Genomic DNA, 25,932 nt, shown 5'->3' with positions numbered 1-25,932 from the left:
TATGTTTTCTTTTAAAGAGTGCTTGATATTTGATTCACTCTTTTTTGTTTTTTAAACAATAATTCTTTTTTAAAATATGAATAAAATTTAAAATTAAAAAAAAAAACTTTTAAAAAATACATTATGTTTTAAAAACGGAAAACAAAAACAGTTACCAAACATATATGGTTTGTTTTAACAAACAAAAATTAAAACGATATCCAAACTTAAATAGAACATTAGTTTTTAAAATTTACCTTTGATTTCAAAAATACATTCTAAATAAAAACAAGTAGTATTTATAAGTTTAAATTTTAAAAAACTAATGGTTATCAACGTGTTGTGGATCCTTTTTCTAGTAAGAAAATAAATCAAACTATGCTTCAAAATGAAAAAAAAAAAAAAAAAAAAAAACTAAACTTATAATAATATAGAAAAATAATGACATTATCAAATTGGCATAAAGTTATACATTATAAGTATGTTACTTCATTTGATTTTTGGTCCACCCCACCTCCAACTAATTAACCAATAAAATAATTAATTCCAACAACATATTTGAAGTCACTTTGAAATCGTATTTAAGTACCTAGATTTTATTTCCATTATTTATATTAAGTTTTTCTTTTTAATTTTTGATTATCAAACTTAAATTAAAAAATGCATTTAAGTTCTTTATTATCCATTTTAAAATTATTTACAATAAATTTAATGTTGGCACGTTTTTAGTCTCATGTCGTAGATCAATTGTAACCATCGTTGTATTCCAATGTTGATTCTGTAATTTGCTAAAATAAAATAGTAATGTTACTCGAAGAAGAAAAAACATAAATTTATGTCTCATATTTTGTTTTGTTTTTTTTTTTTTTTAAATTAAACCTATTTTCTTTCGATTTTTTTAAATAATTTACTTATTTTTTAATTACAAGAATTGAAATCTTAACCTAATGTCAAAAATAAAACAAATAGTAAGAGATAGATAAAAGAATATTAATATACTTAATTTTCAAAAAAAATGGTTATGCTTTAAGTTAAAGGTCTAACTTAAGCATTAAGTGTTTGACATTTCCCTAAACAAAATTGTTTTGATATTTCCTCCCTTCTTTGCCAAGATATATAAAAGGTTAAATTATGAATTTAGAAAATATTAATATTTTATTTAAATAAATAATTTAAAATAAACAAATTATAAAGTCCTAAGTTATAGGAGTTGGGATTTTTTTTTCACTCAATATCAAGCAAAATTGACTCATTCAAAATATTGATTTTATCTCTAAAATATTACATATTGATGAAAGGGACATTTTTTTTTTTTATTTAAAAAGAAGTATACATTAGGTTTAAAGTCTAATTACTTGTAAAGCAATCATTAAGGGTCATTTTCTTGAAGAATTCCAAGTTTAAATGAACACAAATTGGAGTTAATTAAGTTCTTCCTCTCAATTTTAAGAATGTTTATAACTTTTTAAATTATATCATATTAATAATTGAAAATATTTTATAATTACCCTCTCAAAGTTATTAAATTAGAGGGGTAGAATCGAACTTTTAACTTCGAGATTGATATCTGCCTTAACTGAATTGGGTTCATTTTGACATTTGTAGTTAATTTTATAGTATTACAAGGCTATATTCATATTTGGCTTTAATGGTCAAATACATTCTATTTTTATGTTATTAGTTTAAATTATTCCTTTTTTGTCACTAATTTATGTATTTAGTTTTGATATCTAAATTTTCAATGGGGACACTTTTAAACATAACAAAAAAAATTTGAAATTATTTATAAAACACAGACAAAATCTATCAAATTTTTGATATATAGTTCTTTAAGTTTCTTTTAATTATATTTTGTTCCTAGTTTTTCTTTAAAAAAAGAAAGACTACTAGTTTAGGTAAATATGGTTACAAATAGCCTAAATAGGGCGATAGTAATTCGAATGACACCTATAGGTGACCGATACATAAATTTTATAAAGTGGGGGACACTATATAATAAACACAGCTAAAAAAATTCAAATGTTAAAAAAATTGTATATGAAAGATATAAACCCACAACTTTTTTGATATAAGAGTGGAAGTACAACTAGTATACTACAACCATATTTTGTTAAAAACAAATCATTATTTAGTATAATGTGAGAAGGATACGTGCCCCTACTGACCGCTTAATAAATCTGTCCCTACTTAGAGGGGAACCCCCTCGATCCAAATAGTCGAAGAGAAGACAAATATTCAAGCATGATTTACAATTAAGTGAGTCTCACGTAATAATTGAAGAGTACACCGAATTTGACTAGCATAACAATAATAACGATTAATAAAAAATAAATGTTACTTTTTTCGAATTTTAAAACTGAACTAAACATTTTGAAATTTCAAGAATTAAGATAAAGTTTATTGTGTTTGTGCACTTTAATTTATGGACTACAAACAATTTTAAAATTTCGGGACAAAAATTAAATTCTCTTTATTTAACTAAACCCTTCTCTTATGATGAATTTATGTTAGATTACTATTGATTCAAACTCACTTTAGCTATGGTTTTATTTTAATTCATAAAAAAGTTTTATCTATTTATTTAAGACTTGAGTTTAAAAGAAGATTGAAAATAATTGTTTACATTGTTTGACTTGTAAATAGTCAACTACTTTAAAAATAAAAAATAAAAATTAAGAATATTTAAAGAAAAAATGATTGATTAATCTATGGTCTACTTCACACACGTACCCATGAAAGAATAGCCATTTCATTGTGTTAGGACACTTTAATCTTAATAATTATAATTTGAATACAAGTTGTCGATTATATTTGTATATTCAAAATCCAAACATATAGGTCGTAATGTTTCATAAATACGATCTATATCAAACTCTTACCTAAAACAATACCACTTTTTCGTATAACTACTAGACCCAAATAAATGTAACATAAAAAAAGAATAATATATTGTTTCTTCCAAAATGTATTTATATCAGTAGATCATGTTATTTTATATCTATAATTTAGATCAAACCATATACTTATTATTTTCCTAGGTTACAATAAGACCATTTTAAGATAAACAATTTTTTTTTTATATAAATATATTGGTTATCAACATAAAAAAAGTATTAAAGACCAATTGATATGTACACACTATTTCTATTCGATTTCTCATGTATTGTACTTATTTTTTTCATGAAATGATGTGGTCAAATTTTCATTACATATGAATATATATGTGATTAGATAAACTATTTTAATTAATTATTAATATTAGTGTCTATTGGTCAATTGATTGTTCAATTGTTTTTGTTTCGTGGTTGTCATACTTTTGGCTAGTTGAAATTTGCAAAATTTTTAATTTTATGTTAATAGTTATGTCAAATTAAATAATAAGTTGATACCTAAACTTTAATCATAAACTTATGTGATTCGAAAATATAGAAATTCTAAATATTTGTTCTTTTTTGTTTACTTCATACTTCCTATTTATCGAAGGTTTCGACATTTTCATATATGAAAATATTGTATCGAAACGCTCCTAAATTTCACATCATTTATTGTTAGTTAAATTACAAATTTAATTTTTATTGTACGGAGAAAGTTCGAATATAGTTTCTATGGTTGGATAGTTTTTTTTTTTTTTCGTTTATTCTTTTATCGAAAATATATTCTTAATTTTACATTTTGATCCACTTATAAAACATTGAAACAAATTTGGTTCTTAATGCTATTCAATTTTACTTGTTGTCTTTTAAATGATCAATTCGATTGGGGTATTTTTCATAAATCTTAAAAATTTAGTCTTTAATATTATTTTTTTAAAAAAATAAATTCCGGCTATTGACATTTTTATGGTGAATTTTGAAAATATATTAACGTATTATATTTTATTACATGAAAGTTATTATTGTTATTTAATAAACTAAATTAAAATTTTAAAAGTATATAAACTAGAATTAAAAAAAAAAAAAGTTACAAAAAAAATTAAAATGGTATTAAAAGAAAAAAAGCGAAAAAGGGTTTGGAAAAAATTGCCTTCGATTAAAATGCCTAATACGAATCGTTTACACCGTTACCAATACCCCATGGAAATTATTGGAAACTGGGCCTTTCTCATTGATAATCTCGGCCCAGTGGGTCAATCAATTGTTTGGGCGGGAGGTCGTTAGTGGGCTTTGAACTTTGGGCCGTCCCATTAGTCCAAAAAGAGGTAATACATAGTCACAACTCTTCTTTTCTAATTCATGGTAAAAAATAGTCTAGAAATTTTTTAAAGAGAAATTCTTATATATAGCAAATGATAATAATAATAATAATAATAATAAAACCATTTTAAATAAAATTGAATTATTTTTCGTGATATATTTTTTTTCCAAATCAATAACAAGCTACACTTATTTGCTCTTACTGTTTTCTCTTTGTCAATCTTTTAATTAAGTGTGGTTAAATGAATAATTTAAATTTATTAAAATATATATAATTTATGGTAACTTACAAATTTTTTTCTTCAGATTTTTTTAGAGAAGTTATGAGATCAATTAAACCAACTTCAAATTTGCTCACTTAGAACAATATTGTTTTCACTAAATATAATTATTACTATTTTAGCTATGCTTTAAAAAAAATTCAGCAATATAAATATTAATTAGGTTTAAGATTTATTTTGAATATCTTTGTACTCACTTAAATATAAATATCGTGGTTAGGTTTGTGTACACTCGTAGCTTTCGGTTTAAGTATTTATTACAAATCAATTATACACACACTATCTTTCTTTATAGTTTTGTATTGTTTAGTTTATTCAAACTTTATAATTCAAAATTATATCACTTAAATCGCTTGAAGCCAAAGATTAATAGATACATCTTTTTTAGAAAATTGGTGATCTAAGATTATTTTTCTATATAGTAGCTTGAATTCGAAAATTATGAATTAAAATATAAAAAATTTTCATTATAAATATAAATACGTTTGTACGATAATAATAAAATAAGGGAAAATTTATAATTTATTCAATTAAATAACAGAATCAACGAAGGGAAAGTAAAAGAAGGGAGGCGAAATAAATGAATAAAAAAAAGAATGGGCCTACAAAATTAGCATAAAAATAATAAGAGAGTCTAAATAGGCAGACCGCAATGATGAATGATGATTATTAATTGTAAAACATTCACACTTAAAAATAATAATAATCCCAATTATTATTTTTCTTAATAATAAATTTAGAAGGAAAAAAAAAAAAAAAAAAAAAAAGAATTGACAGGTAAACTCTTGGTTGTAAAGTCAGTGTGGAGATGATGCCTTCTTTGTAGTTGTGTCAAAGGTCCCACGTTACCGGCCCCACCGCGGCCACCACCACCATGTGTGAGTGTATGCTCATTCGCCGCCCGTTTCCGCCACCGACGGCCGCCGTCCCCATCCCATCCCCACAAGACGGAACTCAGCGATACACCAAAAACAATTGTATAATTCAAGACTATTCTTTGATAAAACAAACATAAAATTATTATATTAAATACTCATTAGACTTTTTTTTTTCTTCTTTATGAATTTCTTGTTACTGTTAATATATATTTAATCGAAATACTATCATTTATATATAAATTGAAACAATTTGATGTGACTTTTGATTTGATTTTTTTTTTCTCGAAGTCAATTTTTCCTTCACACTTATAAGTTTTTTTTTCCTTATATTTTTTGGTCTGATTTTATGTCGAATGTATAATCATTTACTCTTAAATTTTGTTGGTAATCTTTTAATGAATATATTTTTAATTTTATATTAGTGTGATAATTCAACTTTAATACATAATAATTTATTTAAAATTTGTAATGGCTCTATTTTGTTAAGGTATAATATAGTTTTTTTTTTTTTACAAACAATCGATAAAATAATTAGAAATTTAATATTCTTTATAAAAACACAAAATTTATATCATAAGAATAATAAATACAAGTTTTACATCTTTTCTACAAATTTTAAAGCACAATAATTAAATTGTTATGTATTAAAATTTAGGAGTTAGATTCTTAAAAATTAACAAAAATTTAAAGAATAAAAGTGTTTTTAGTCTTTAAATTAATTTAGTAATGACTCTTACAAACGAAAATGGACTACGAATCTAGTTAGTACAATTATTTTCTTATATACATGTGACAAATTGGATGTGTCTAATCAAGATTATAAGATTACGTGGTAATATATTTTTCTCACGGATATTATCAAGAAAAAGAAAAGAAAATTCGTTATTATTCTAACTTAACTAAGAGTCTTGAATGTATGGATCAACATTTTTAATCTACTGTGTTATCAAGAAACGTGAGAGTAAAGATACAAATTCTCACCTATTCTAAAAGAAATTAGAAATACCTTAATGGTGGTGGTCGTGATCCATGGCCAACCCTACTGTCTCTCACATCTTTCTTTAATTGTCTCTTTCTTACGTCCTTCCACCGCCCCCTTAAGAGTTGGAGAGAAATAGAATATCAATTCAAAGTTAAAAGCCAAATTAGCCAATGAAACGACATCGTACCCCACAACGGCGGGCCACCGGCCACACCATCACCAGTTTGGTGGGTGGGTGGCGGTGGACTGTGGAGGGGAAAAGCTCCATCTAAACCCCTAACACTGTTTCCTGTAATTAAACGTGGCCTCTTCTTATTCCTTCTCATTCATATTATTGTTATATTGTTTTTTTCTTTTTGTTGACAAATCAAAGGTTTGTGAGATTCAATGAAATTAATCCCTTTTTTGCCTCTCTCATAATTTCAAAGCATTCAAAAACTTTAGCTTCCTTTTATACTTTTATCTCTTCTTTTTAAAGAAACACAATACTATTGTGTATTTCTTTGTAACTTAAAGTGATGGGATTAATCCAAGGAACAAACTATATTAATTAAAATTACACTACAAATAAGCTCAATGCTTTCAATTAGTCAATTATTTTAAATCGAGAAGCTAAATTTATTTTAACTTTATATTTAAAGAAGCTAGAAATTAAAATTTGAAGACAATCAATAATGCAAACACACACATACGTCTATTATTAAGTGCAAGTGAGCTGAAATCTTGAGAAATAGAGAAATGACAAAGCAAGCAAGTGGAGGTAGCAAGGTGACAAGGCAACACAAACTTCGTACAACTTAAGCAAACAAAATTCCACGTGTAAAATAAAAACTTTATAAGAGGCAGTTATTTTTTTATTTATTTTTTTTAATGAAAGCCAGGTCAGCATCCTACGTGGAAAGGACCCCATAGAAGAAAAGTTGACATGGAATAGAATGAGAAAAGAAGAAATGGCTGGCTACTCCTTTTAACATTTCACAATTACAACACAAAGCATTATATTGGCCTTTGCTTTTTAATTAAAATTCCTTTTTATTATTATTTTTTTCTCTTCTTCATTCTTTTCAAGTTCTTCAATCCATCAAACACCATCATTTAGATCTCTTTTTACAAAAAAGAAAAGAAAAATCCCAATTCTTCTTCTTCTTCTTCTCTCTCTCTCTCTCATAAAAATTGCTCTGTTCTTGTGTTCTCTTTCATAAAACTCTGTTTTTTTTTTGTTTCAAGAGTTTGATGATCAAATCTATACCTCTTTAAATCATCAATCATGGTATTCTTGAATTCATTGTTTAGAAAGTGTTGGAACTTTGGAGAAAAATATTTATTGAAATAGGGGAATTCTGATTTTTGTGTTTGGAACAGGGGACTCCGGTGAATATCATCGTGGGATCACATGTTTGGGTTGAGGATCCCGAGGATGCTTGGATTGAAGGTCAAGTTACAGAAATTAATGGCAAAAACGCTACTATACTCACTACCAATCAAAAAACTGTAAGTTTTTTTTTCTTCTTCTTTATTTCCAAGAACATGGGAAACTCCAAAAACACAGGATGAACTTCTCACGTTCTTTTTTTCGATTTGATCATATGTTTTTTTTTTCCCTTTTCTTTTGGGGTTATTAGTTGGAGTAAAGTGAAGTTCTTGAATGGTGAAGAGAAACAGAAAAGTTGTTTTCAATATGAAACTTAAGAATAAAATGAATTGTTTATCAGTTTCAGATTTCATATCGGGTTTGTATTGATTAAAACTCAAGACAAAAAATTCATCAGATTTATAAATAAATGGGAATGTTATATTGAGTAAATTAATACCATATAGGGGTAATTTGGTCTTTTCACACAAGCTTCAAGTTTCTTCTTGAAGTTTGTTGATATGAGAAATAAAATTTCAAAAATTCAATCTCCCGCGAGATTTGGGACGAAATTGATTGATGATTTTCGAAGCATTCCGCTTCGATTCAGCTACTTTTTTTTCTTTTAGAAATATTCATCTCTGAGGGTTGATTGAACCAATCGATTTTGGAACCGATGGTGAGAGATTTCGCATTGAATATGATGATTGGCATCGGCTTCGATTTCAGATTGTTGCAGAAATTTCGAGTATATATCCGAAAGATACGGAGGCGCCGCCGGCGGGAGTTGACGACATGACGAAATTGGCGTATCTTCATGAACCGGGAGTTCTGCATAACCTAGCTTGTCGATTTTCTCTCAATGAGATATACGTAAGTATTTTGATTGCATTATCTTTTGTGTAGTTTATCAGTGTTTAATGTGTAGATTACAGAATCGGAATCTTGGTGGCAATGAAGATAATTTCGAGGATTTTAGGTTTTACTTTCAATTTTTCATTAACATTATTGAGTGCTATGAATTTGACAGACATACACCGGGAATATTCTAATTGCGGTGAATCCTTTCCGGAGACTGCCCCATTTGTATGATATTCACATGATGGAACAGTATAAAGGAGCTACTTTTGGCGAGCTTAGTCCGCATCTTTTCGCTGTGGCAGACGCTTGTTATAGGTACAACTGTATAATATAAGAATGAAGAAACTGACGTTTTCTTTTCCTTTATTTTTATTTTTGGTTTAAATCTTTTTTTTTTTTTTTTTTTTTTTTTGTGAATTTTCAAGGTTGCGTTATTTTAACATCTGAACTCCAAAATTATCGATTTTAACATTTAAATTTTTTCACATTTACTTCATTTTGATCCATAAATTGTAAAAAACGTCTATTAGTTTTTAGTTTGTATATGCTAATGCAACGACCAAATAGGTTGCCAAGCCGAGTGTATTAGGTGACTAAATATAGGTAGGAAAAAAAATGTTCCTTTTGTTAAGCATTGAATTTTCATTTTAAAAATGAAAGAATACAAGACGAACAAATGACTTCGGCCAATGTCCACGAGGTGCAGTCGGGGAAGACAAGATTAGACATTTTGAAAGTTAGAAACTGAAAGTGTTATTTCTTTAAATTTGAGAGATTATAATAATAATTTTGAAAGTTTAGGGACGAGAATGAGATTTAAAAATTAATCACATTCTTTGCATTATGTAATTGTATTACTTAGTTCTGCTTCCATTTGTAAGAGCTTGGGTTGAAGTTTTCTTTTCATGAAATTAGATCGATGATTAACGAGCAAGGGAGTCAGTCTATATTAGTGAGTGGAGAGAGTGGTGCTGGTAAAACAGAGACAACAAAGATGCTCATGAGATATCTTGCATTCATGGGAGGAAGGTCAGACACTGAAGGAAGAACAGTTGAACAACAGGTTTTGGAGGTGAGTAACACATGAATGCAACATTTATTGTACTTGGTTTTAAAGTACGGAATGGAGGGTGATGTTTTTGAGAATCAATTCTTCAGTCCAACCCTGTACTGGAAGCATTTGGAAATGCCAAAACGGTCAAAAACAACAATTCAAGGTGATTTTTGTTTATGCTTCATTTTTGTTTTAGTTGCTTCGGAGGTTTTCTTTCCCTTTCACATCTAATATAACATGGTCATTCTACCAGTCGTTTTGGTAAATTTGTGGAAATACAATTTGATAAGAGTTGGAAGATCTCTGGGGCTGCCATTCGTACATACCTTCTCGAACGGTCGCGTGTTTGCCAAGTCTCAGACCCTGAGAGAAACTATCATTGTTTTTACATGCTCTGTGCAGCACCACCAGAAGTAAGCTCCCATCCCAGTTTAAATCATGATATACTGTTTAATCCTTAGAACAGCTGCATCTGACTAATGTTTCCATGCAGGATGTCAAGAAATTCAAGGTAGGAGACCCAAGGACATTTCATTATCTTAATCAAACGAATTGTTATGAAGTGGCGAATGTTGATGATTCAAGAGAGTACCTAGAGACAAGAAATGCCATGGATGTTGTCGGAATCAACCAGGATGAACAGGTTTGTGTTTGTGTTACCCAAGTAGCCTTAAAATGGCTGACATTTTCCTCAACACAAATTTTTGCTCATTAGATAGTTGCTCCGTAGGATGCTATATTTCGTGTTGTAGCTGCTATACTGCATCTTGGAAACATTGAGTTCATGAAAGGGAAGGAAGTTGACTCCTCCAAAGTGAAAGACGAGAAGTCAAATTACCATCTTCGAACAGCAGCAGAGCTACTCATGTTAGAAATCTAATCTCTTTTGATAACATCAAACTAGAATTTCATGTTCTGAGCACACCCTTTTTTACACTGTTTCAATATTCTTCTCAGGTGTGATGTAAAGGCACTGGAACATTCGCTCTGCCAGCGTGTCATAGTGACCCCAGATGGCAACATTACGAAGCCTTTGGACCCAGATTCAGCAGCCTTGAGTCGTGATGCATTGGCAAAAACTGTATATTCTAGGCTGTTTGATTGGTATTTAAACTGAATTTTTTTCCTTGCTAATTCTCACGTGTTTTTTTCCCTCCCGGCTGGGGTTCACCTCTGGAATATATTAATAGTTGAAAAGATTGGGGACCAAAATGCTGTTTCATTCATCTAAAGCTTTCTCATATAAAACAATTGACATACTGCAAATATGCACTATGACAGGATTGTGGACAAAATTAATAGTTCAATTGGCCAAGATCCTAATGCAGCCAGCTTAATTGGTGTCCTTGATATTTATGGTTTTGAAAGCTTCAAGGTCAACAGGTCGATAAAATTATGAAAGATATTCCCTCACGGATTACTATTATTATCTTGATTACAATATCTAATACATTCCTTGTCTTGCAGTTTTGAGCAGCTCTGTATCAACCTGACCAATGAGAAGTTGCAGCAACATTTTAATCAGGTATGGCTGAAGCCTCTAGACGTGGTTTAAACCTTTTCTTTTTAGTTACTCAAAAACAAATGTGCCTTCTCCTTGCAGCATGTTTTCAAGATGGAGCAAGAGGAGTATACGAAAGAAGAAATAAACTGGAGCTATGTTGAGTTTGTGGATAATCAGGATGTCCTTGATCTTATTGAGAAGGTACTGACTTTTTTTGGCTCACTCATTTGTAACATATTGTGCATGCTGCCACCCACTGTACCTTGAGTAATGAGAGCATTTTGTATCTCACAGAAACCTGGAGGTATAATCGCCCTGCTTGATGAAGCCTGGTATGCATTCTTACTTCTTGCAATTTCATGAACAGTTACTATTTGAATCTAGATAGATACAGCTATATAAGATATTTAATTATCTTGGTGAATAACTCTGTATTTTAATTTCAACCTGATCTATTAAAATTAACATACGAAAACATACAATGTTAAGCTATAGTGCAGTATAGATATTAGGAACGATGACTAGTAATTGATATTAGTTCCAAAAATAGCATAGTTGTCTGAATGATAAGCAGCATAGAAGAAATGAACTTTAACTTTTACTTTAGAGTGCATAAAGGGCACCTGTTCAGTTGTTTTTCTGTCCTGCAGTATGTTTCCGAAGTCAACACATGAAACATTTGCTCAAAAGATGTATCAGACGTACAAAGGACATAAGCGGTTCAGCAAGCCAAAACTTGCTCGAACAGACTTCACAATAAACCATTATGCTGGAGATGTAGGCTAAATATTGCGAGTACTCTTTTATTGAGATTACAAGATAAGTGGTTAGGTTCTTATTAGTTAAGCCTTGAATGAACAGGTTACGTACCAAGCTGATCAATTTCTAGATAAAAACAAGGACTATGTAGTTGCAGAACATCAGGCTCTTCTAAATGCCTCGCAATGTTCTTTTGTCGCTAATCTTTTCCCTCCACTTCCTGAGGAGACCTCAAAGCAATCAAAGTTTTCTTCTATTGGTACTCGGTTCAAGGTAAAAGTTACTTCAATTGTGGCATACTCTTGTAGTTCTCATAGTTTCTAGATAATGACTTACATTTTTCCCTTCAGCAACAACTACAAGCTCTCATGGAAACATTGAATACTACAGAACCACATTATATTAGATGTGTAAAACCCAACACAGTTTTGAAACCCGGTATCTTTGAGAACTTCAACGTGTTGAACCAATTGAGGTGTGGGGTAGGTTAAACTCTCCAAATACCTAAATTTCAAAAACTGAACTTTTTATATTTTGGCAGGTGTTGCTACTTGCTCTTCTCAAGAACATTCTTTTTGATGAATTTTGACAGGGAGTGCTCGAGGCAATTAGAATAAGCTGTGCAGGATACCCAACAAAAAGAACATTTGATGAGTTCCTTGATCGTTTTGGAATGCTTGCTCCAGATATTTCGGACGGGTACAGAAAAACAAATTCTTGACTTCACGTTTGTTTTGGGTTGGCTTTCTCCATTTGCAGCATAGATAAACTTGCACTCAAGCGGACTGGTTATATGAGGTTTTCATTCTGTATCGGAACTTTTCCAGTTTAAGTTCGATGACCGTGTTAACTTTTGCAGGTCTGACGAAAAATCAGCATGCATTGCAATATGTGACAGAATGGGCTTAAAGGGTTATCAGGTGGGTAATAACTTGAAAATATTGACGTGGGTGTCAAGAAAGGGCATTATCAAGTACATTACCCTACCCCCAATTTCATCTTAAGAGATCTCATTTCGTTTGGTGTGCTCCAGATTGGAAAAACAAAAGTGTTCCTCAGAGCTGGACAAATGGCTGAGTTGGATGCACGACGAACTGAAATTTTGGCTAATGCTGTCAGACGCATTCAGCGGCAAATCCGAACCTATCTAACTAGAAAAGAGTTTATTGCGCTGAGAAGAGCTACAATTCATATGCAGAAACTTTGGAGAGGTACTCTTTTCTTCCATTAATCATAATTCCATAAGCATATGGAGTAACAGAATTCAGAAACCATGTCAGTTGATCACATAGGATGGGATGGACTAAATTTTATCAGCTTATTTAGTTATCACCTTTTAATTTATATCTGCGGGTGTATACTTCTTTAGAGAGCTTTGATGTAAATCTCAAACCTGATCGGTATACAGATAGTTTTGTAACTGAAGCTGATTGATTTCTTTGCTAACTACCTCTACAGGGCAACTTGCACGTAAGCTGTATGAGCAAATGAGGAGAGAAGCAGCTTCAATCCGTATACAGAAGCATGCACGTGCTCACGCAGATAGAAAATCTTACAAAAGATTACTTGCATCAGCTATAGTTATTCAAACTGGTATGCGTGCAATGGCAGCTAGAAATGAGTACAGGCACCGAAGAAGAACGAAGGCTGCTATCATTGTTCAGGTTAGTTCTTTAGCAATTATTGTTCATTGAAAGATAAAATACGTCAAGGGACAAGGAATTTCCAAGGGGAAGAACACTATAAGTTTTTGAATCCATCATCCAAGTAATTAAGAACATCTAGATTATAGTATTGGTAATTCAATTAATTGAATTTTACAGACTGAATGGCGAAGGGCATCAGCTATTTCAGTTTATAAACAGCAGCAGAAGGCAACTCTTGCCCTTCAATGCCTCTGGCGATCTAAAGTTGCAAGGAAGGAGCTTAGAAAATTAAAGATGGTGAGTTTTTATTTGTATTTTTATACGCACATTTAATTTTATAAGTATGCATTAAGCATCCAAAGTCATGAACTGCCGTTACCTACCTATAAGACAAAGTAACTAGATGGTAAGACGAGAATTTTCTTCTGTCCAGGCTGCAAGAGAAACAGGAGCACTCAAGGAGGCCAAGGACAAATTGGAGAAGCGTGTTGAGGAACTAACATGGCGCCTAGAGTTTGAGAAGCACTTGAGGGTATGGATTTTTTGTACCTTTTGATATTGATGATGCCTGGAATTTGAGATGCACATGGTTAATGTCTCTTTAATCAGCTATTGAAAATTTTCTACGAATAAATGTTTTTCGTGGTTTATCTTTGTAGATGGATGTTGAAGAAGCTAAGGGACAAGAGGTCGCAAAGTTACAAAATGCTTTGGAAGAAATGCAAGGGCAGCTGGATGAAGCCAATGCTGCAATTATACGTGAGAGAGAAGCAGCAAAATTGGCCATAGAACAAGCTCCACCAGTCATTAAGGAAGTACCTGTGGTAGACGAGACAAAGCTAGAAATACTGAGAAATCATAATGAAGAACTTGAGGTACATGAGAAGAAAGCAATTGAAAACACCATTATTTTTGTTGCATATGATACCATGAATAAACTGAATTTTCAGGGTGTGGTTGGAGAGCTGAAAAAGAAAATTGAGGAATTCGAAGAAAAGTATGCTGAAGTGGAAAAGGAAAGTAAAGCTAGACTCAAGGAGGCAGAAGAGGCACAATTGAAATCAATGCAACTTCGAGAGACTGTTGAGAGGTAGTTAACTGACAAATGATTGCATCTGACAACTGCTGATAATGATCTGAAAATGCCTTATCTTCTTTACTATTTCCAGATTGGAATCAAATTTATCTAGCCTTGAGTCAGAGAACCAGGTTCTGCGCCAGCAGGCTTTGGTTGCAGCAGACAACGAGTCCCTCTCTGAAGAACTGGAAGCGTAAGTGATTACTATACAGTCGAACCCCTTTTCCGGATTCACTGCATGTGTACATATAGAGAACTACATTTTTGCTTAACTAAAAAACTTGAACGATTGGAGTGTCCATTTGGAAACTTGTTTCTTTGGAAAAATCCGAAGGTGGTTTCAAATATTATCAATTTGTAGGATTTGGGACTCTCTCACTCACACACACACACGCACATGCTAGGATTTCCTTTTTTATTTGAAGGACAAATTCATCTTTTTTTAAGAAGCTCTTGTTACATGGTTAAATGCAATTTAAATCATATTTTTAAGAAATAATGATCTGCTATACTATTAGTTCCCGTTAGCTTCCTGGATGATATTACAAAAGCATACTATTTTTTCAGCCTCAAGAGTAAGATTGGAAGTCTAGAGGCAGAGAATGAAGTTCTCCGCAATCGGACAGTGGCTGTTGAACACATAGTACCTGTTCCCGCTGCAGGCCTTGCAGAAAGCAAGGTACAAATCTCTAGATTCCATATTTTTCTGTGAGAAGAATATTCCTTCGATTCTTATGAGATTCTAATGTATGCAGACTTTAGATAATGGGCATCTAATTGAAGAAGAGATTAAATCACCTAAGGTAAGAATGAGTTTTTTAGCGAACTTCAATAGCCAAAGAGAAATCGATAAATCCTTTTTTATCCCTTTGTCTTTGACATGAGTGACCTTTGTCCTTTATTATCAGGAACCATCTACTGTTCCAATTAAATCAACAAAGGTAAGAATGAGTTTCATAGTGAACTTGAGATATCAATAAATCCTCGTTTATCCCTTTGTCATTGATATGAGGAGTGATGTTTTTCCTTTTTTATCAGGAACAATCTACTGTTCCCATCCTAGCTAAACAAGGCTCGCTTACAGAAAAGCAACAGGTATATTGCTTAGTTTCATATTATGGTCATGTATGGGAATATAATATCACAAAAGTACAGACAAAGAAGGGGTCCCAATTGTTCATCAACTCATATCAAAATTATTTCATCAATAGGAAAATCATGATGTCCTGATCAAGTGCTTAGCGGAAGACAAACGTTTTGACAAGGGCAGACCGGTTGCAGCTTGTATTGTCTACAAGACACTTCTTCAATGGAGATCTTTTGAATCAGAGAGGACAAATATATTTGACAGAATTATTCACACAATCAGATCTTCTATAGAGGTTGGTGTAACTAAATCGACATATCCTCTTGTGCATTCTTATTTTAGGAAGGTTGGGTCTGGAACTTGGTCGATAAATCCTATGGATCTTATGAAATAGAATTTTATATTTTGCTTTTGCAGAGTCAAGAAAATATCAGTGATCTTGCCTATTGGCTTTCAACCTCTTCCACCCTTCTCTATCTTCTTCAAAGTTCACTCAAGGCAACCAATACAAGTACTGTAGCTTCAAATCGCAACCGAGCTTCTCCTGCAACCTTATTTGGTCGTATGGCATATGTATGTTTCCTACCTAAATTTTTTGGCTATGAAACAGATTTCATTTGTTTGAATTTTTCAACTAAATATAGAAGTTTTCAGGGTCTTCGATCATCTTCAGTGGGCATGGGAATATCCAGTGGATACAGTGGAATGGTGGGGAAGACAAACAATCAGTCTAAAGTTGAAGCCAAGTACCCAGCACTACTTTTTAAGCAACATCTAGCTGCATGCATCGAAAAATTGTTTGGGATGATACGTGATAATTTGAAGAAAGAAATTAGCCCTTTCTTGCATCTATGCATACAGGTGAAAACCAAAATCTTGCTGTCAAAACAGGACAAAAAGAAAAGAAAAAGAAAACGTCTTTTAACTTCTTTTTCTCTCTTTGATAATATTCTTAACGAACACTGACAGGCACCAAGATCAGTGAGGGCCAGATCAATAAGAGGGTCATCTAAAAATATTCATTCAAACATTGTTGCAAAACAGCAAGCATCAAGTATTCACTGGCAAAGCATCGTTAATAAGCTAGACCAAACATTGGATATAATGTCGGAAAACCATGTAAGTTAAACTTATTAGTTGTTTCTATTCATCGGAAAACCGTGTAACCTTCTTAGGAGCAGGTTTATCTCCATGTAAAATTGACTTTTACGATTTTTTCAGGTTCCCTCCATGATCATGAGAAAAATCTTCTTACAAGTTTTCTCATTCATAAATGTCCAGCTTTTCAATAGGTGAGTAACAACACAGCTTCTTGGAACATATTGCCATTTTAAATGGATCAGATTATACTACAAAAAACCTGTATGAGAAAAGAAAATTTTTTTATTGTCTTTTTTTTTGGTTGGCAGCTTGTTACTACGACGTGAGTGTTGTTCCTTCAGTAATGGAGAGTACTTAAAGTTAGGCCTGCAGGAGTTGGAGCAATGGTGTAACAAAGCTACTGATACGGTGAGCTAAACACATGACCCTTCAAAATAAGATTACTTTAAACAATAAACATATATAATGTTTTTCCAATACTTCAACAGTATGCTGGCTCTTCCTGGGATGAACTTCAACACATAAGACAAGCAGTAGGATTTCTGGTAAGTTTCTCTTAACAAGAATCTCAAAAATTAAACCAATCAGGCTTCCTAAGATTGGACTGTTAACTCTTTCTCTTGGTTCCATCTCTGCAGGTGTTACTTCAGAAGTCCCAGAAAAGTTTGAATGAGATCACAGATGAATTGTGCCCGGTAACGACATTATATTCTTGAAAAAAGCATCTGAATTTTAATTTGGAAGTTTTTCTCAACAACAAATCTAGTGAACGTGCATTGTTATTCTTAGTTCCAAACATTTGGAACTTTAATTTTATTTGTAAAGAACTTTTTGGCATTTTGACCCCTAATTCTTCCTCCCTATGTATATAGTTTTCCTTCTTTTCCTTATTTAGTTTGTACTGAACCAATTTCCAATTCCTATGGCCTAAAAAATATGAAGGCATCAAACTTGAATCTTTAAAGCTCAAAAACTGGCTGTGATGGAAGAACCAATAATGGTTAAGCTGACTTCTCTGCTATTTCTTTTTGTATCAGATTCTAAGCATTCCACAAATATATCGCATAGGCACGATGTTCTGGGACGACAAATATGGAACTCAGGGATTATCATCTGATGTAAGTGATTATGCATCCTCGTCTGTGCTTTAACAATTGTATCTCATATAATAAACCACAAGTTTATATTTCAAAACAAAAACTTATTGAACTTTAACATGTTTTGCAGATAATTGGAAAAATGAGAGTCCTATTGGCAGAAGACTCCATAAACATCCCAAACAACTCTTTCCTGCTTGATGTGGATTCAAGGTACAAATTTACATTCTACATATCCAAAGTTATCCTGAATCTTTAAAACCCATTGAGAATCTTTAGAACTCATTGAATCTTTAAAACCATTTTCAGCATACCATTTTCAATGGAAGAAATATGCCGGTCCTTCGGCGAGGACGGTGGGGTTAACCTGTCGGACGTCGACCCGCCACCACTTATAAGACAAAGATCAGATTTCCATTTTCTAGTGCAGCAACTGACTGAATGATGATGATATTGGAAGTTTACCACAAATGGGGAAGTAAGAAAAGATATTACTTCTTTTTGTTGATTTGTTTCTCACATTGAATTTTTCCACCCTTGGTTTTTTTTTTGGGGTGGGAGAGACCGAGTGTGTTCTCGTGTTGATTCTTTATTCGTTTATTTTATTTTTTGTACATTATACGAGTGATTTGTGTGTATATTTTTCTTGCTTTGGTTCCCAGAAAAGAAATGGGAGAAATTTTGAGTGAGCTTTTCTGTAAGAGAAAAAGAAAAAGAGGGGTTATAATGGGTTTTGTGTTATATATTGATAAAAATGAAAAAGAAAAAAAAGTTGAAGATTTGCTTTCATTCACAGTGTTTCATTCCTATCGGGATTAAGTATTTATTTATTTACTATTGCTTTTCCAAATTTTTAGCAAAATTTAGATTTAACCTTATTAGTTTATCAACAAGAGACCGTTGATAGAAATTTATAGTAGTAGATAGATCTTAATTCGTTATCTTTACAACTTTTAAGATGTTGACACACACTTAATAATTATTATCTTTATGCTACCTATTGCAATTACCCTTAATTTAATATCTAACGAAAGTCTAAATTTTTTTTTATTTCGTGTTCAAAAATCGAAGGACTAAAATGGTAAATTTTGAAAGTCCAAAAAAATCAAATAGACAAGTTTCAAAATTCAAGAAGTGAGTTGGTGTAATTTTATCGGTTACATAACATTACTATAAATATAGTATGGGCCTAAAGTGGATTAGAATCTAAAGAGTTGCCTTTGTGGCTCAATGACGAATGTTATTTATGCATATAATTACAAATTTTGTAGAAATAATTTTGGTTGTGTTATCATATATATATATATACACACATGTAATGTACCAAACCTTTTTTTCGAATAATAATAACAATAATAATAAAAATGATATCATATGGGTAGCTTGTGACTATGATCACGAGATTGAGTTTACATTTTTCTTTTGTTTCTTTTTCCCATTCTAATTAATGGATTTTGATTTGGACATTTATCAATATCCTCAACTTTTAATTTTTGGATTTTTCTTCTTTTGAGATATAAAAATGAAAAAGTTTACATTTATATCTATTCCATTTCGCTTTTAATAGTTACAAAATATTTTTTATAATATATAAATTTCTTACCCACGATCTTTTCGTTGTTAATAGTAATTTTTTTATTATAACTTTTAGAAAGACGAGTTAAGAAAAATTTTGAAATATAATAAAATGAACAAAAAATTTCATAAAATATAGCAAATTTTTATATTTATCGTTAATAGACACTAATAAATGTTTATTAATATCTATCAATATTTATCATTAATATTTTTAGAATGACTGTAACGAGACGGTCATAATTTTTAATATATACATTTTTTTAAAAGGATAACACTCATTGTGTAATTATGAGAAGGGTCTAATTGTGGTAGGTATGGTTGATTGGACAATTTGATTGAAGCATACAATAACTAATGATAATTATTATTATTATGGATGACGATGTTGTTGTTATTGAGTAGTGTAAATATGTTTTTAAATCTTTAACCTCTTGATTAAAGACATATATATATATCTTTTTCTTAAAGTCAAAGGTTCAAAACACTATATATCTCCACCTGTAAGGATGAAAAAGAAAAAAATAATAAAAAAGTTGACGATCAAAGTAATTGGTTTAATCGAACATGTGAATATGGATATATGGATGTATCGAATTGATGTTATGTTATGAGATTATATATATAGATAGATAGATGATTCACATTCAAACTTAGGGGTATAGGTTTTATCATTTTCCTTTGCTTTGGATTTTTCCCTCAAGAGAGCAACTCTACATTTGATGCATGTGATTCAACAGCAATTCATGACGGACAATGAAAGAAAAAGGCACTTTATAATCAATTCTCTATCTATACATTTTATTATTATTGCTAAATTATAATTCTAAATTGATCAATATATTTATATATATGTTTCTTTCGTTTTTTTTAAAATAATTCCTTTGCTCTTTCTCTTTTCAATATAATTATTTTAAAAACTTCTATTTTATTTAAAGTTTCCTCTTTTAGTTGCTTTCTCCCAAATCAATTTGGAATTAAAGTGAAAGATTATGTATATAAAGGGGAAAATTTTCACTACTATGTATCATTTAATAACGAATATTAAAGAACGGGTTAAACTATAAATTTAGTTATTCAACTTGCAAATGGTTATCAAATAAATCTCTACGCTTTTAATTTTTGTATCTAATAAATTAGTGAAAATCTTAAAATTTATAGAGATCAATTAATCTATTAAGTATAGATTTGATTTTTTTGCATTTATTAAAATATCGAACACTAGGATAAATTCCTGATTGTATTTATTTTTTCAAATTACTCCCTATCACATAGCATAAAGAAAACTTTAGGTAAATTATATCAAACGGCAACGGAAGGACTATCCACTTTTAATCAAAGATGTAGGTCGTTGTTGTAATACAATTGAAAGTTTAAAATGTTATTAATTAATTAATCACTTTTTTAAAAAATAAAAATGGGACTTATTGAAGCTAAAAAAAAAAAAAAATAGTGAGATGGGTTTAAAAAATATGAAAATAGACACAAATTTAAAAATGGGTGAAGAAGAAAAAAAGCAAAACAAATAGTAATAAAGAAAAAAGTAGTTTTGTTTTGTTTTGGTATTGGTAGGGTGATGTGTGTGTGTCAATGATTAGAGGTTAGAATTTGGGATATTGGAAAAATGCGTTGAGGGTTTGAAAGGAATCTTTTCACGGATCATCATTTCTCTCTTTCCTTCCCCCAACCCAACTAAACCCTTTTCTTCTTCACCTCATAATTCTCCTCCCCAAACCCCTTCCTTTCTTATCATCATTTCCCAATGAAAACTTCTTAAATTCTAATTTTACGAAAATGTCGATCAAACTATGTTCAAATGTCGAAATAGTTATGAAATGTTGATGCATTACTTTCTTTTTATTGATGCTTTTCGCAATTTTCATGAGTTCAAGTATCGCAACCGAAGTCTTATATTGGTTATGTAAGGAAAAGATCTATGGTATCAGATATTTTGAGTGAAACAAAAAACAAAACCATTATAAGAAATAAAATAAATAGCAAAATGGTACTAATGTGAATGTAATATATAAACATTTTAACTCATATAATAAAATTTGTAAGCTATGAGTCAAAAATATCTTCAAAGTCTTATTTGAATGACTTTGGTTGTAAGTTTTAAATTTTCTTAAACTTAAAATAAGTGAAAGTGTGTCCCTTCATGCGTTAAAAAGATTAAAGGAAGTTGCACTCATTATAAGACAGACGAATTAACTACTTTTCTTATTGTCAATTGATTTTAAGATGGAACTTCACACAAGCAAATTAAGTAGTAAACCCAAAAGAGATATCATCTTGAGAAGACACGTGGACTAATGAAAAAGTAATTTTTTTAAAAAATGATCGTAAAGATTTTAATATGGTTCCTAAAAAATATTTTGAAAAAAAAAATGCATGTTATTAAGAAATTCAAAGTTTAAAAGAGGGAGAGAAAATAATAATAATAATAACAATGACAAACTTAATGCAGAACATCCTTTGATACTTTACTATATAAAGTATACATATGAAAGATAAGATTTTAGAGATATCAGATCACTCAAAATACCCTTTTTCAAGAAAATTAAAATGTCAAATCATCAACATAAAGCAATCCACTAAATTATATATATATATATATATATATATATATATATATATATATATATATATATATATATATATATATATATTTTTTGTGAAATCTATTATACCTAAAATTATGTAATATTCCAAAATATTCTCTCTAAATGCTTTTATGACTTTTTTGTTATAAAAAAAATTACTTTTAAATTTTGAAAGTAGATACTTTAGTTACTTAATTATATTTTCTAAGTGTTTAAGAACATGTATAATTATTATTTAAGTTTTAAAAACATACATAGATTTTGAATGAATCACGTTTAAAGTTTAAAAGATAAAGTTAAAGTGAAGAAATAATTTTGTTAATTGAAATGTTATATACATTATTTGAAATAATGATAGTAAATTATGTACTTATAAAATCTTTTGAATTGAACATATTCATAAAATTTTTAGACCAAAATGATATGAAAATTTCTAATAAAAAACACATTCTTACAAAATACTAAAAATCCCAATTTGAAAATTCATAAGCACATTTCCATTACTTTTTCCTCTCTCAAATCCACTAGCAATAATATAATTGTCTTCTTTTTTTTTTTTTTTTTTTCAATTTCTTTGGGTGTTTTTTAGTCATCTTTGACTTTCAAATGATCCACAAATTTAGTGGTAGTGGAAAAGTTCCACTTTAACAGTTGATCTCCCACATGAATTTGAGGAGAAAAAAGAAAAAAAAAATCAAAGTCCAATCTCTTGAACCAAAATTTAGGTAAAGAAAAACTTAAAACTTTGACTTCAATAAGTTGGTATGTTAGGATATATTCCAACGAGTATTCTTGAAGAGATATCAATCATTGTTAGTAATATTCAACTTAAGTGGTGACATATTGAAATCAATATTGACCTCGATTAAAGTTTTATTACCCACAAATTTATTGCTATACGTATTAACAATACTAGTAACAACATTTCTTCAACGATTATATTCTCTTTCCTTTTCTTCTAATATATATATCACCGACGACGTCTAGCTATTAAACGAAAAAAATTTGGTTAAACCAATCTAGGTCATTTTCACTAGTAGTAATAAACAAAAAAGAGGTAATAACGTTAAGACGACATTTCTTTCTCTCGGTCTTGAAAATTTGAATTAGAAAAGAAAGAGTAAGAGCTTGTTAATGTGACAAAGACGTTTGTTTTATTATACATTTGAAAGGTGGAGTGATTAAAGATTTGTTTTTATATGTATATAAACCAATGAAAAGGGATCTTTTCGAGAGAATTATTTATTTAAAATGTGAGTTTAATTTATATTATCTTCCAATCAAGTGTCTACTTTTGTATTAATTAAAATATTTTCTAATCTCTTAACAACAATTAGTGGCTTTAAAAGCTGGATTTGGACAGCATTAGCCACTTTCATAATCTTCCAACTACATTTGGCCATGTTATCATATCTTTTTCTCATTTTGTTTTTCTAATTTTATTCCTTTTAAATAATTAATTATGCTGTTTTTTTTTTCCTTCTTCTTTTTAATAAATACAATAATTCTCTAAAACTTTTTCTTTGTATCATCTTTGTCTTTTTTTTGTCATATATATCGTTTTTTTCTTTCTTTCTAATATATATAAATTAAATAAGAGAAAATCAAAATAAATATTAGTAAAAATTGGATAAACTAATTAAAGAAGGGTACTCTCTATTGATTGTGTTATGGCTTTAAATAATTAATGAAACAAGAATAATAATCAAAGTGGAATTAATATTATTCAAAATTCATGGATAAAGTTTAATGAGGAAATGAGTTACATGCATGACGTGGGTTAAAAGTGATTATTTCTTGTTCTCTTAACCTATATTTTCCCTACCATATCATCATCTTCATAATTTAGTCCAAAAATATATTCCATTATGTCATAAATTAAACTATTATGATAAAATGTATAATAACGTGGTGTGAATACGGATTATGATCGAAAAGAGTAAGATTGCAACTAAAGTAGATTGAAAATAATAATAATGAAGAAGAAGAAGAAAGGAGGGGATAGAGTACAAGGATTTAACGTGGAAAATCCCTAAACAAGTTAGAGTAAAAACCACGAGCAATGATAGAAAAATTCACTATATTTAGTAAGTTACTATACAAACTCTCTCTTATCGAGGAATATAAAGCTTTCTTAAAAGAAGAAACTCTCTCTATTTTATACCTTACTCAACTTGTTGGAGATTTTGATATGGCTTGGCAATAACCATGAGTTCTCACCTATTTATAACCAAAAAATAATTGGCCATCAAGCAAATCCAATGATTCTAATGGATAGATGTGTATGGTCCAATGGCTCCAAATGTGTTTTACACACATGTGAAAGATCCAATTACCATAAATTAATTTTGGATAAAGTGTGAGATCAAATTATTAAAAAATTGTTTTCAAGAAATTTCTCGAATTTAAAAGAAAAATATTTATAATTAACCAATATAATTAATGAACATTTTTCTTTATTATAAAAAAATATTATCAAATTTTCGAAATTAAATTTGTTAATCATTTTTCTTTTTCTTTTTTCTTTTAAATTAAGCCTATAAATATTATCGTTTCAACTTTAAATTGTATGTTTTGTTATCTACTTTTTATCAATATTTTTAAATAAATAAGTCAAATTTTGCCAAACAAATAAGAATTTTAAAGTAGTCTTTGAAATTTAGAAAATTGAACTATGAAATCATCTCTCTCATAATTTAAAATCATAAAAATAATATTAAAAAATGAAGCGAAAATAGAGTAATTAATTTTAAAATAAAATAAAATAATTACTAAGAAAATCTCAAATTATTATTTTAATTAAGTAAACTACTTACTTAAGTTTGTTAGAAAAAAAAGAATAATATAAAAAGCAAAGCAAAGTGTCAAAGATCAATAGAATTAGGGTTAGGGCAAAAACTTTAGGGCAACGAGAGGGAGTCCACATTAGGGCATGCATTATCTCAAAGCATTGGGGAGAGGCTGAGAGACAAAAAGCATTAAATGAGAGACATTAATACAAACATCCAAACCCCCCAAACCACTTCCTTTCTTTTTTCCCTCAAAATTTTAGTTTCTATATCAACTCGATCTCAATTCGTATTTCTAACCGTTAGTACGAATCCTTATCTTTCTAATTTAAAAGAAAAGAAAACTCAATATCTAATTCAATGTCACATCCTCACCTTTTTTTCCTTCCTATTAACTCAATATAAGTGTTTAAACCAATTTATACACATATTTTGACTAATTTTACGGAACGATCCTGTTTGATTAATTCTTCACCTTTTTGGTGTCAAGAGAACTCGTAAGATATTAAATCATGAGTAGGTAGATAATCGGGAATTAACCTCATAACCCTTTTAATCTTATATCAAATTCTTGCCCACTGTCTACCCATGATGGGTTTTCCTTCTGGTTACAAACCACCCATGCATGCATCATATCCCATTGTGACCAAAGCCACAAATCCTTTCACCTTATCATCAAATCCAACCCTAGTAAAATATATATATATATATATATATATATATATATATATATATATATATATATATGCATAAATTATATATAATAGATTGTGACTAAATAAAAATCGACGCTTGGTTTTGATAAAAAGATTTCATAAAAGAAATACCAAAATCTTAGAAAACTAAAGTTAATTGTTACATGTTATAATTAAGTTGATGAGCCAAATTAATACAAAATTAAGAGACCAAATGGTTACTTACAAAAAGTTCCATTGACTTAACATAGGAGGAAGGTTTAAATTTATACTATTTGTAATCACATTAGGGTTTTAAAGTCTTTTGAAAAGCAATAATTAATTACATAGAAAGAAATTATACAAAATGAAAAAGGTAAATACAAATTGAAAATTACAAATATAGCCAAGAAATAGGAATATTATAAAACCCCAACAAA

General features: G+C 29.8%; 1 protein-coding gene across 1 annotated transcript; it reads left to right on the top strand.

Moving 5' to 3' along the window:
- Nucleotides 1–7,325: 7,325 nt before the first annotated feature.
- LOC103499871 (myosin-12) lies at nt 7,326–18,640 on the top strand. The gene is made up of 41 exons (XM_008462997.3): nt 7,326–7,583; nt 7,676–7,804; nt 8,394–8,537; nt 8,695–8,840; nt 9,441–9,597; nt 9,684–9,742; nt 9,833–9,992; nt 10,073–10,222; nt 10,310–10,446; nt 10,537–10,683; nt 10,861–10,962; nt 11,047–11,104; nt 11,183–11,284; nt 11,378–11,415; nt 11,734–11,860; nt 11,945–12,115; nt 12,193–12,324; nt 12,435–12,541; nt 12,702–12,762; nt 12,876–13,053; nt 13,301–13,506; nt 13,666–13,785; nt 13,922–14,020; nt 14,148–14,363; nt 14,439–14,578; nt 14,658–14,759; nt 15,134–15,245; nt 15,322–15,369; nt 15,475–15,507; nt 15,605–15,661; nt 15,778–15,948; nt 16,071–16,226; nt 16,308–16,514; nt 16,623–16,772; nt 16,875–16,945; nt 17,063–17,162; nt 17,243–17,299; nt 17,393–17,449; nt 17,792–17,872; nt 17,982–18,064; nt 18,161–18,640. Exons 1-41 carry the CDS (start codon nt 7,581–7,583, stop codon nt 18,294–18,296), a joined length of 4,710 nt encoding a protein of 1,569 aa, XP_008461219.1. The 5' UTR covers nt 7,326–7,580; the 3' UTR covers nt 18,297–18,640.
- The last annotated feature ends 7,292 nt before the right edge of the window (nt 18,641–25,932 follow it).

The sequence above is a fragment of the Cucumis melo genome, chromosome 1 (assembly GCF_025177605.1).
Source record: "Cucumis melo cultivar AY chromosome 1, USDA_Cmelo_AY_1.0, whole genome shotgun sequence".
Lineage (NCBI taxonomy): Eukaryota > Viridiplantae > Streptophyta > Magnoliopsida > Cucurbitales > Cucurbitaceae > Cucumis > Cucumis melo.
The sequence above is the reverse complement of the archived record's forward strand: the minus strand, read 5'-3'. Positions and strand labels throughout refer to the sequence as shown.

What these genes read in the sequence shown, in the direction of transcription:
- LOC103499871 (XM_008462997.3), top strand. An exon ending in TATTTGGTCGTATGGCATAT is followed by an intron (nt 16,227 to 16,307) that starts GTATGTTTCCTA and finishes AGAAGTTTTCAG; the next exon opens with GGTCTTCGATCATCTTCAGT. An exon ending in AATGTCCAGCTTTTCAATAG is followed by an intron (nt 16,946 to 17,062) that starts GTGAGTAACAAC and finishes TTTGGTTGGCAG; the next exon opens with CTTGTTACTACGACGTGAGT.